This window comes from Caretta caretta, chromosome 1, assembly GCF_965140235.1.
Source record: "Caretta caretta isolate rCarCar2 chromosome 1, rCarCar1.hap1, whole genome shotgun sequence".
Lineage (NCBI taxonomy): Eukaryota > Metazoa > Chordata > Testudines > Cheloniidae > Caretta > Caretta caretta.
Genome location: NC_134206.1, coordinates 177,861,639 through 177,875,052, shown reverse-complemented (window position 1 = coordinate 177,875,052; position 13,414 = coordinate 177,861,639). Strand labels below are relative to the sequence as shown.

The following is a 13,414-nucleotide window of genomic DNA, read 5'->3' as shown; positions in this document are numbered from 1 at the left end:
AAGAAAATGCTCCTAGATCAGAATTCTGCAGTCACCTACACTGCCTACAGTGGTTTACACCCACTTTGTACACGGCTAATTGAATGTGCACGGAACCAAGCATTGGCAAATCAGGCCCATTGAGTTTCAAGAGATTTATAACAAAAGGAGAAGTCAGGGAGCAGATTCCAAGGTCGTGCAGGCCAATCTCTGTGGGATTTTAGGGCCTCTATGTGACACGTTGGTTCCTTCTGTGGTGCTGTGTGGCCACTGGCCAGCCTTCACCTAAGAAGCACAGCTCCCATAGAAGTCCTGTTTCTGTTGACTCCTCTGACTGTGAAATACTTCTCTCCCCGTTTGATCGGAGGAAAGTGATGAGCAGAAGGCAATGCTGCTAAAAGTAACACTGACTTCTGCATTGGTATCATCCATGACTCTGCACTGTGAAATCCAGGGCCTCTTCAACTATTTCTACTTTGTTTTGCTCCTTCCCACACACCCTGCAATGAAGGGAAATGTAGAGCTCCCCATTTTGTCTGACTAGGACCGAGGATCCTACACTCCCTCAATTATGAGGCACAGAGGCGTCAATAAGTGAAATAGAGCATAAAACGGCCCCGAAGGAGTGAAAGGGAGGGCCTCCACAGCATGCTCCCCTCCCCCGACCTTCCTGGCAGCCTTTGGAACCTCCTCAAGTTGACATGAGTCTTTTCTTAAAATTTCTCACCATTGCTACCACTGGGGCAGCTCATTTTTTACCTAGGCCATATTTAGACAAGACAACATTGAAGTCAATAGGCGATTGCTTGAGTAAGGACTCCTGGTTTAATCCATGCTCAGGGCAATTAACAGAATTGCTGTGAGGTGCAAGAAGGCTGTACATGCGTGTTGCCTGTAACCTGATTTTTTTAAGCTTTGTGGTGTACAATTTCCTCATCATTTTTCTCAGAATTGCTTGAGCGAGCGGAAATTTCTCAATGTGAGATGTAATCATTTAGCCTTCACAGGAAGTTGCAAATGGCTTAAATAAATTTAGTTACTTTGACACATTTTCCAGCACACACAACGATTTGGGCAGATACTGACTGTGTTTCTAACTGGTTTGGGACACAAACAGCTAAACACACAGTTCACATCCACACTTTTAATGAGTGGCTAATAGTCAGTCTGTCAATTATAACTGTCCACCCCCCTTGCCATCAACTGAATCTGGTGCATGGGTTGGTTCCTGTAAAAAAACGGGCAGGTGGATATTTTGCTAAACACACAGCCACACCTAACTGTGTCACTGTAACTGATTAAACGAGTCCTCTCTCTTCCTATAAATCCATACAATTAGATATCCCACAGAACATGTGTGTCACTCTATATGCCTGCCTTTGTGGACTCTAATCACTCACGCATAGGCTATCCTAGAGATCTTACCTGGCTGTCACCTGAACATGCTTCTCTGGAACAAAAGTTGCTACCATTGATTTACCTCATCTCGGTACCGTATGTGTCCGTATACAGATGTTTACTGAAATAACTCATTAGAAATACATTAGGAAACTGATTTAGTGAAGCTGGTGCAAGTTTCTGTGTAGAGATGCTCTAAAAGAAATTCCATTTTGGCTCATGCATCATCAAAGGCTTGTTAAGTGAGTTCTAATTGCAGATCCTTTTTCCGTAGTTATATGAGAACCCACTTAGCCTGACATACAGATGCCAGCTCCAGTCTGCAGGGCTGGAAGTTAACAAGAAAACACAACCTAAGCCTATCTTGCTCCTTGTGAACACAGCATATTTGATATGGAAGTCATTAACATACAGAGAGTATGGAATCCCACAATGCCGTGTTCACAAAGTAACTTTTCAGAGTAGAACCACACCTTATGGTTCTGAGGCCAACATGAACACACCCATTGCACTATGGCATTTAGTGACAGGTAGAGAGAAGGCTGTCAAAACAGTTTTCATTGTAAATTCCCATTTTCACTTGTTCATAACTTCCTCGGAAATTCTCTTTTTGAGAAACTTTCCAGACTTGGTCTCTTCTGAAGGGTGATTTTAAAAAAAATGTCAGCAAGCTAGTGGAAACTATTCAACATAGATATAATTTATGAAAATGTGTGACTAACAGGTGAGAGAGGAAGTCACTACATTAATTTGATACAGATTATGCATGATAAAAAATACTCAGTAGATGTCTCATATATTATGTTACCATTATAAACATACAGTCTTTGAAAAGTTAGTGTCCACATTAAAAAGTTTTTAAGAGTCTCAATCACATAGTTCTGTTTATTGTCAAAGGAAGTACTTCAAGAAGAAGGGAAAAGCAAATAAAAGGTATATTCTAGTGTAAAATACATGGGGAAATGATGATTAGCTGTTGTATGGAGTACACTGATAATATATACCAATGTATTAGCTATTGGCTTTTGCATACAAACAAGTATTTCTACTGACAAATTTCATGCTAAGCGCACAAGGAAGGAGTTTCACCAAAAATAATAATGAAAGCTCAGTTGTGGATATCAGTTAATTGCTAATAGCTCTCGCTTTCATTTCACAATGTTTAGAAAGACTGTAAATAGTAATAAAAAGATAAATGTGTACAAAATTCAAACTGCAAGTTGCTCCTAAAGGCTACTGAAGACAGAGGGCCGGATTCTCATTTACACTAAGGCCCCTTTGCACCATGGTAATGTAAAGAGGCCTTCAAGTGGCTGAAATTTCCTTTATGCCCACATTACACAGCAGAGTGGTGTAAAGCAGCTTTAATGTAAATGTGAGTCAGACCCAGTACTTTTCATAGTACTGTAGAATATCAACCCTAATCACCTTTTTATTATGCTGGTGTACTGGTGAAAAGTCTGTTTTGTACAAATATCAGAGAAACATTCCTCAGAAGATAAAAAAGGACAATAATTAATATTTAGCTTTTAAAATAAATATGTACACTATTTACAATATTTCAGAATGTTTCAGAAGATAACATATCCAGAACTATGTGCCAATGCCTAAAAATAACTCCCTGTTCTTTTAATAGAAAATGATTTTATATCTATATCTATATATATAGCAGTTATTTATTTTCCCTTCAGTCAACTGTTCAAGAATTAATAAACAAGGAAAGTATGGACATTATTTTCGTCAACCAAGATTCAGGTACACAGTGTCCATATATTGAATAAAGTCAAAAATATTGTACTTCAGCTGGAAACCCTAAGAGTGCTTTCGATGTTGAGAATATTTGCAACCTATTATTGTGCTGCCATACTAGCAAGTTAGCTTAACGTATCTGATAGTCCTGTCTGCAAAGCTGCAGAAAAGCACATATATCAGTTGGTCTCAGTGATGGTGATTGTCTGTAGCACGTCAGATAGGTTTTCTGGATCTAGCTCTTCTTTGCCATTATCTGAATTTTCCGATAAGATGTAACATCCAGAGTCTCTCGGACAGTCATTTACCTCTGACTTGTTAAAGCTGAGATCGGGCCTTAAGGTCAGGGTCTGTTGCTCATTTTCATGTTCTTGTTCAGCTGTAAAAAATGAAAATGAAAATGTTATGAACCCCCCCGACCAACACTTAGATGATTACAAGATTGTTCTTGGAGCACTGCAGAAACTGAATTGGCAAACTGCCGATCTACTAGCGCTGTACCTTATATCTGTTAGAAATTGAAGCCTTAGAAATCAAAGGATTGATCGTTATCGCTACAGGATGTCAACAGCCACTGTAGCCCACTCAACATCAACACGATCCTGCAATACATTGCTCACAGGTGGATACCTGAACCCCAAAGAAGACAAAAAAGGACTGTGTATTGGTTCAAGGGTCTGCTTGTGCAAAGTGCATTGCAATGCTGGGGCCTATATGCCTGACTCTTCCCCTTCCCTCACTTTCAAAACCCTTTTAAAGACCAATTCAGTATCATCTAACATTCCAGTTTTCAATGTGCCCTCAACCTTCTGTGATTGATGTGTACTGTAGTGTAGCCGCTGGATTTAGGCTGTGTCTACACTACGCAGCTTTTAGCTCACAGCTGTGTCACTACAGCCGTGCCGCTAACAAATGTGCAGTGTAGCTGCTGTTTGTTGGTGGGAGACAACTCTCCGGCCGACAAAAAACTTCCACACCCAGCGAGCAGTAGTAGCTTTGTTGGCAGGAGAGCACTCCTGACGACAAAGCGCTGTTTACCCCGGTGCTTTTCCTCGACAAAACTCTTGTCTTTTGGGGTGTGAGTGTTTTTTTAACACCTCTGAATGATAAAAGTTTTATTCTTCACTTGCCAGTGCAGACAAATCCTTAGTGTATTTATTTACAGTACTGGGTATGTTAACCATGCCATACAACTGCAAGATTTTCAAAAGCGCCCACAAAGACGGCCGGATTTGCCAAAGAGCTCAGTTCCCATTTTGGTAGCAAAATGAAGTGGCCAGCTTTTCAAAAGCAATAAGGATCAGATTTTTAAAGATGTGTAGGTGTTGCTGTACTCAGCATTGCAAAGCCTAACTGGGTTAGGCACTTAAGTCTCATTTTCAAAAGGGACTTAGGCACTTTGGATTTCAATGGGACTTAGGCACTGAGCCTAAATCTCATTGAAATTCAAAATCCCTTTTGAAAATGAGACTTGGGCTTTGCAATGCTGAGTGCAGCAAGGACTAAATACCTTTAAAAATCTGGACCATAGCTTTTCAGTGAGAGCTGCTGGTGCTCAGCATTTCTGAAAATCTGGCCATACATAAATAAAGGACGAGAGAGATTTTCAAAGGCACAAAGGGCAGTTAGTCACACAACTCCCATTCATGCCGTTGAAAATCCCCCCATTCATGCCATTGAAAATTAAACAGAAGCAAATTTTTCTTTCAAAACATTTGTCCTTATTTAGCACTTGCGCTATAATGAATAATCTGCCAGTGAATAGAAAAAAGACATACAGCCTCAACAGGAAGAACATCAACTGATCCCAACCTGGCATCTCACTGAACATACCAAAATGCCATGAATTTGATTTATATTTGACACAGAGGTGGTTCACTACTCTATCAGCAACTCGTATCAGGCCTGACATACTACACCGAACACACTGTTGGCACTCTGTATCTAAAAGCTGTCATATAAGGTATCATATATGAACTGGTAACACACTGGTCTTAAAATCATTGCATGGCATATGCATGGGGTGTGTACAAAGGCTTATCAATACGTGCTAGAATTGTGTTCTAAACATGTGTCAGCAGGATTAAGATACACAAGGAATGTGGTTCTGCCTACTTGTCTGTGTCTCTGGTGTAAATTAGGTAAGGTGTGACCAAAGACAAAGAAAAGCACATTTACATACAAGTCAAACAAAGCCATCAGGAGAGCAAAAGGGGAAAGAGGAATAGTCATAAGAGAGTTATTCTGAAATTCTTATATGTAAAGATCAGTTTTGTTCTCAATTAATACATTTGCTAATGATGACAGCTTTATAGTGAACATGCATCCTGTGTATTGGAAGTAGAGTAGATTATGTGCATTTACAGAATGGTCTTATCTACCATATGTCTACCAGGAGGCTGGGGTCCAGATTATATTTACAGTGTGCATTGCTGCTGCACCAGGAAGAATTATGGCTTTGGATGCAAAACCCTCCCTGGAAAAGGCAGGCATTCAAGGAAGATTCATAGATAGTCATTTCAAAACAATCACAATATTTCATTCCAAAAAATGTAAAAACTGGACACTTTGGCATTGTTGGAACTTTTTTCTTTTTCTTTTCTCCTAACTAAAGTTCTGGCAAAATCAACCTGATTTCACAAAGCATTTCAGTTTTCAAAGAATTGTGTATTCTAACACAATATGGTACCATCAAAGTATCTCCAACCAGCTCGAATTGTAATCATCTACCCTGAAACTCCTGCATAACACGTCTGCATCAAGACCATAACCTCTTTTGAGGTAAAGATTATCTTTTTAGAAAGCTATCCATTCTTAATTTAAAGACTTCAAGTGATGGAGAATCCACCATTTCCCTATGAAAATTAATGGTTAACTACCCTCACTGTTAAAAAGGTGCACCTTTGGTCAGATTTGGCAGTGTCTGTTACTATTTCATCCTCTCCCCACCTTACAGAGGATGGTTTGTCGTATGAAATTTCACCTCTTTTTGTAGGGGAAATTTTTGGTAATATATTGGGCCAAGTTAATTTCTGGAGTAACTCCAGTTACTTAAATGGAGTTATATCAGCATTATTAATTATTATTATTATTGGTTAATCACAATAATCGAGGATAAATATGTGATGCCTAACCTAGTTTTTCTATTAGCTCATGCTATATTTCAGCCAATGCCAGCAAAAAACATGTCTGCTTGGTCACTGTATGCTTACAGAATTCGGCAAGTTACTGTATGAACCCTTCCTTAGATGCTGAATTCAGAATGTCTTCCTATTCCTCAACTGTAATCCCGTGATCAGTTATAATACCACTTGCAAGTGCTTTTATCAGCTTCTGTAGAATCATCTCTCTGTCCCATCAAGCAGTGACCTAAAAAAGTGTTAATTCTGTTTACATCATTGAGGTGAAAGAGGAAGCTTTGTCTTTTTCTTTCTTTCTTTCTTTCTTAAAGTGAGCAGGAAGAGACCGTTATTGCTGGATTTTTTTAATTCCATTTTTTTGGTCATCCTATTTGTTTGCTTTTCATTTAAAGATGACTTTTTAACTATGTTCATCTGAATAGTACAACTTCTTGTGCACAACTGGATCTGTTGTGGGTTTTTTTTTGCATTTGTGTCTTCCCATCATGGTGTCACAATGACATATCACATTTGGACCAAAAATGGCAGGAGCTGAAACTTCTGTAAGAGGACTATGTATACATTTTTTTCTCTGGCTTTTGAATTATTGTGTGATGTGAATATATGGTAGTCTTGGGTAAACTCTGTAACTTTCTAGAAAGCAGAGTATATGCACACACTTTTTCTGTAGCAAAATCAATCTGAGATAAATAAGCTAAAAACTAAATCACTACAAAGACAGAATGGGACTCTGAAGTGGTGGAGCACTGAACTTCAGTGTCACAACTATATCATTATTGCTGGTCAAAAAAATGGTATTTTCTGTGGAAAAAGAGGATTTAGAAAATGTTCCAGTGTTTGTTGTCTGAAAAAAATAAAAATATTAATTTTTCTGTTTTTCATTGAAAAAACAGAAAGTTTCAAACAAAACAAATATTTTCTTCAGGAAAAACAGGCCAATTTTGTCTGAAAAAAATTGATAGAAAATTTTCAGCCTACTCTGACTATCATGCAGTAAATACAAAAGCTGCCTCAACAGAATATTGAGCATTATAAATATATATGGATTCAGGGTAAATGTCAAGTTCTCCTACTTCACAAACAAAAGCTATATTTATTTTTAACTTTTGACTTTTACACCTACTTGTTCTTAACCACCTGGATACACTGTCAAGCTCTTTATCATTGAAGGTAAGTCTGTAGGGTTAACCTGGATGTCAGTGAAGGATACATTGTACAGGAAAAGGAATAGATAAAGATCAACTACTGTTAAGTGTTGCAGATTCATCAGGCCTCACTATCTGATCGACAAATGGAAGGCGTGTTATTTTTTCTACAGTAAATCGTTTCATTTCAGATATGTAGCTTTCAGTCAGAGCTGTCTAAGATAAGGTTAGAGGAGTCCAAGTATGCAGAATTTTGACACGTATTCCAATACAGACTTTTTCCAAACTTTTTCTTTTTGTTGTGCCCTCCCTGTGCATTCTCTCCACTGCTGCCCTGCCCTGGTTCAGACACCCAGCTGGTCCCAGCCCTGCACCCCACCTTGAGGCTCCCGATAACCTTATTGCATCACACAGTTCAAAAACCAATGTTTTAATACTATTTTAAACTATAGGATTAGACTAAGAGTATTGAAGAAATATTAGGCCTTAGGTCTTTGACAATGAATTTGTGATGCATATGCGGTTTTTCCACTTGTTAGCTCTTGGAAATTATTGTTACTACCACTATTTCGGTGGGTCTGTAGATGTGCATGGAACTTTACAGAACTATTGAAAGGATACGTCCCTTCATAAAAGAGTTTATAATCTAAAACCCTGATTCAGGAAAACAATTAAATGTATGCTTTAGAAAAATTCCTATTGACTATCAGTGGGGCCAGGATTTCAGCTCATGACCACATATATATGTAAGTTCAGTTATAACAATGGTGTCCAGTTTTTGCAACCCAATTTTCCAGTTGGATTGACTGAAACACAAGGAGGTCAAATGAACTGGCCAAGGTCACACGTTGAGTCAGATGCTCAGGTTGGACTTAACCCCAAGATCATCTTGGCTCCCCTTCTTTTGTTTTAACTACTTGACCAAATGGCTTATTTATATTCCTCTATGCAGTTGTATCAATTTTAGTTTTTAACATCTTTGTACTTTAGAGTGTCATGTCACATTCCCTTGCACATTACTTCTCTCCTCATCAATCCGCTGACAAATACTACTGTGCTATGGCAATCAGTTAAGGTCAGCTTCATCACCATGCTCCTGATTCAGGAAAGCATGTTCCTTGAATGTGTGCTTAAAGTTAATCATACATAAGTCCTATTGACATCTCTGGGACTTAATAAAAGCTTTATAATTAAGCACATGCTTAAATTGAGGCCCATTCACTATTCTGCTTTTTGAGAACAGTGTTTGACTGAACTGAAATACTCATGTATTCACAGCTGAGGTGAAGCAATTATTCATGTCATCCATGGATCTAATACTCCAACATCATCAGTAGCCTTGAAACAAGGAACACATTACAAGACTTATTATTTACAGAATAGTTACAAGTATTTCAATTGTTAAACTTCTGCACAAATATCCTCAAGTATACTATTCTGCCTGAAAAACAATGGCATAAACCCATGCTGGCAGAGGGTAGGGACCACACATGGATGGCAAAGATTAACTAATCAAGGTTTAATGAAAAGAATATGAAAAGGCTGTGTCAGGTTAAGGACACTCTTCCCTGATCCTTGCACTATTGCTGGCATGGGAACATGAAGAACATCAAGTGATTAAAAGACTAACTGATGTCTGACTGTTAAAGAGTTTAGATAGTTAAGGCTGCCTGCAATGCTTGCTATCGCTTCAGTATTAAAAACAGTAAATCATAATTACACCATACCGGAACAGTATTTCATGACTACAGAAACCTATTAAAATTACTCATACTTTGCACCAATAAAAAAATCTTTGTAAAAATATAACCTTGGCATTTTCTGTTCCTGTTTTGTTTGTTAATTGTTGATGTAAAATGTGTAGGATAAAATATACAGAATGTGCAGCATGATCAGTTAGCAACCTAGAAATGTACTGGTTTCAGAGTAGCAGCCGTGTTAGTCTGTATCAGAAAAAAGAACAGGAGGACTTGTGGCACCTTAGAGACTAACCAATTTATTTGGGCCTAAGCTTTCGTGGGCTACAATCCACTTCATCGGATGCATAGAATGGAACATATAGTAAGAAGATATTTACACATACAGAGAACATGAAAAGGTGGAAGTATCCATACCAACTGTAAGAGGCTAATTAATTAAGAGGAACTATTATCAGCAGGGGAAAAAAAACTTTTGAAGTGATAATCAAGATACCCCATTTCGGACAGTTGACATGAAGGTGTGAGGATACTTAACATGGGAACATAGATTCAATTAGTGTAATGACCGAGCCATTCCCAGTCTCTGTTCAAACTTAAATTGGAGATAAACCTGAGATAATTTTTCAGGAATTTTTCCTATTTGAGGAAAAAATCTAATTTGTGGACCTCAGCAGAAGTCACCATTATTTTAAATGTGTCTGTGTTTCCAATTAAAATGAGAACATAACATTGATTGTAAGTTTACACACTTACTTTCATAGTCCTGTAGATTCTCAACTGCAGAGAGTAACCTTGCCCTGTCTTCTGGGTTTGTTATATTTAGTTCAATCAAATGGCTCTCCTGTAGCTCCTTTAAATCCTCCAAAGTCTCATAACCATTTAGCAAGAGGGTTGATGAGTATTCCTACAAAAGGAAAAGCAAACAATTCCTTTAGTAAGCAATTAGCAGGTTCAGTTAGAGACATAACCACAATTTCTCTTTTTCATTTTTTTGGCGGAAGTGCAGACAAAAGTCATCATGACTCCTGGAGCACCAAGTCTCTCAATCAGTAACATTGCCTCTGGGCTTGTATTAAAGAGAGCTGTCAAGTTAGTGTTCCCGCCCTTGTCCTGCCCCTAACATGAGACACCCTGCAATGTGTCTCAGTGTACCTCAGATATACTAATACTTTACATTCAGATTGGGTTTATGTAGCTGAACTGCAACATTGTTTAATCTACTGCTATCCAGAGGGCCAGATCCTCAGCTGGTGTAAATCAGAATATCTCCATTGAATCTGATTTACAGCACCTGAGGATCTGGCCCAGTGTCTGTAACACTCCCATATTAATTTGAGGAACATGAGAATTGTTTCATAGAAGTCTTTGTGTGGTGTTCCTGTTGGAAACTAAAGGTTTTCCATTTTCGTCAGTGGACTGCTGGAAACTGCAGCGCATACCCATAACAGGCATTGCTTAGTGTCTACTGCATAAAATAAGCCATTCTAAAGGTCACAGAATGAAATTAAGTGCATTATTGTCCTTTATATTTTCTAATTAGTTATTGTTAAATTAAAGTTGGATTGCCTGGAAGGGCAACACTGACACAGAACCAAGAATATGATTCAATAACAGGTCAGGGGGAAAAATAATATTTCAAGACACTGAGAGAGAGTTTCCATTGAGATGGACTTGAACCAAACCCCTTCATTCCAATTCCCCCAAATTTCAGTGCCTGGCCCAAACAGGACAAACCAAAATAGGAGAAACCAAAACTCCAGATTCATTCACCCCTAAACTTTGTAAATGTTTGGATTTGGGTCTGACCTTTGTAGCTTGTGTCCCCTTTTTAATTTTAATGTAACATACTTTCTGAGCATATTTTTCCTCTCCTTTTATAAGAGTAAACGAAGTCTAGAGATGGAACCAGGAGCTTCTGTGTTCTAGTCTCAACTCACTGCCATCTCAGGCTGTGACCTTGGGCCATTCACAACCTCTCTGCATCTCAAGTTCCTGATCTGTAAAATGAAGATCAGTGGCCAAATTCAGATGTGAGAGATACCTTTGACCCAATAATATTTACATCACTAACATGCAGTAGGAAGTTTTGAGGATTAATTAGGGTTTGCAAACTGCTTTGAAATAGCAGTGTCATATAAATACCGTCATTATTATTTTATGTCTGAGTCACAATAATTATTCCATTGATAAAACAGCCTAAGAAGCAGCATTCAAATTTTATGTATCCAGAAAACAATTTGAGTCCAGCCAGAAAACATTTTCCAGTTATAAAGAAGATGAAGTACCAGTCTGTTATAAACCAAAAGGTAAGTACACAAAGGGATTCTTTTTCGGTAATGTGCTTTTACAGGCTGGGAAATTTAGCAGCAAAATGATTGTGTGTTAATTCAAAGAAAACTTCTGATGAGCAATTGTTGTGTAAAAGTGAGAGCACAAAGACAGCAAGGCTACAGCACATAGTGTCACTTCCGTGTAAAGATGAGATGAGCAAATCCAAAGCTCCATAAGCAGGCTGGGTATTTTGTTTACACTGGTGCCAGCCAGAGGGAGCATGCAGAGAACCACGTAGATGGCTGTAGGACTAATGCATTGTTACTCCTGGTGCCCTCAACTGTGTGTGTGTTGTCCCAGTGTCTAAGTGTGTGTGTATTCCTGCAGAGAGAAGTGATTCATTCCCACACAAATACCAGTGCTATAACATTGTTGTGATTATTCTTATTTATCATTTGTATTGCAGTAATACCTAGAGACCCCATCAGAAATTGAGGCCCATTGGACTAGGCACACTACACATCTATACCAAAAGAAGACTGCCTCTTCCCCAAGGACCTTACCAACTAAGAAAAAGGCATATTAAATGAAGGATTAATTCACTCTCATGCCTCATTTTGCCAACAACCACCCTCACATCCACATACCCACCAGTTAGGTAATGGAAGGAAGTAGCATCTTCTGGGCTACTGATAAGATATTTCCTGAGCTGCTAGAGCCTGCCATTTTGGCCCTGGCTGTGATGTAAAAATAAGAGCAAGTGCACAGAAACAAAACACTCCACGCAAAACTGGAAATGTGTTTGCTGACCTGAAGATGGACCCGTTCCAAAAGTTCCTGCAGAGTTTTAGGTTTGGCCCTTTTGCTCCCTCTGTGCACCTTTATCTTCCTAGGTGTAGTTTCCGCTTCCAAAATAATATCGACGTAAATGAATTTGAAGTTTCCCACCTTGTTATTCAGCATGCCTGTCCACATACCCATGGGAGTTTTGCAGATGATGTCTATAATGTCTCCTTTCTAGAGAAAAAAAAAGGCACACCACATCTGAGGCAGATGATTTGTGATATGTAACCTGTTACCTCAATGGAGCAAGAACAGACATCAAGCAGAAGCAACTTCAATGCTCAGGAGTATTAACGAGAGTGAAGAAACTCTCCTTCCACAACTAGGGAATACTTCTTGCTTTACAAAATTTCAGAAAACAATTGCAGAGTAATGTGTGGCAAGATTGGCCCTGGCCCTACAAACTCTTGCAGAGGAATAGGGGGCAGAAAGGACCCTTTTCTTGCTTGTGTGGGCAATACAATGCATATATGGGATGGGAAGTAGCCTCCGTGGAGCTACTATTTTCCTTCCTATGCAGATGGGCCAACAGTGGGCAGGAAGGGACAGAGAATGGGTGGAGTCTTGGCAAGGAGCAAGGGGCATTCATAGGGTATATCTCCTCTACACAGTTAACCTGGACTCTTACCCAGGTTTTAGCCCAGGTTCCTACCCTGCCCCCAAACCATTCACACAGAAAAACCTCTAACTTGACCTGGAGTGCTTTAAGCCAGACTAGCTTACAAATCTTTGTGTGGGGGTTGGAACCCAGGCTCTGCTTTAACTTGAGCTGGAACCCACCCACTTTGCGGCAAGGATTCAGGCTAAATCACTCAAGTGCTGATAGGCCTCCAATGCCTTTCCCACAGTTCCCCCAGAGGGTAGACAAGTTCTCCCACAACTGAAAAAAAAGAATCACAGAACACCTTGGCACAAAAAAAACCCCCAAAACAAAACATGGGATATGCTCCAGACAACAATAAGCAAGTGAGAAACAGTGAGGGCTCGGTAACAAAGATAAGCCTTTGCAGTCAGGGCTCTCACACCTGGGCTAGGCTTACTCAGGTGCTGATCACCCAAGCTAACTCTTCAGTAAAAACATACTCTTAGAGTAACAATTCTCTTCCCAGTTTGCTCCTGGGACAGCGTAACTATGCACTGTCCCAGGAGCAAACTCCTTTATTCTGGGCAGTTTGTAAATACACAATCT

General features: G+C 39.2%; 1 protein-coding gene across 4 annotated transcripts in view; it reads right to left on the bottom strand.

Moving 5' to 3' along the window:
* Window positions 1-2,242: 2,242 nt before the first annotated feature.
* SAMSN1 (SAM domain, SH3 domain and nuclear localization signals 1) overlaps window positions 2,243-13,414 on the bottom strand; it is a 141,358-nt gene continuing 130,186 nt past the window's right edge. For all 4 annotated transcript variants that reach the window (XM_075117635.1, XM_075117632.1, XM_075117648.1 and 1 more), the window contains 3 exons: window positions 12,193-12,399; window positions 9,865-10,015; window positions 2,243-3,505 (listed from right to left, as the gene is read on the bottom strand). In XM_075117635.1, coding sequence (XP_074973736.1) covers window positions 3,306-3,505; window positions 9,865-10,015; window positions 12,193-12,399 — 558 coding nt within the window. In that variant the 3' untranslated portion in view covers window positions 2,243-3,305. The remainder of the gene's footprint in view (window positions 3,506-9,864; window positions 10,016-12,192; window positions 12,400-13,414) is intronic.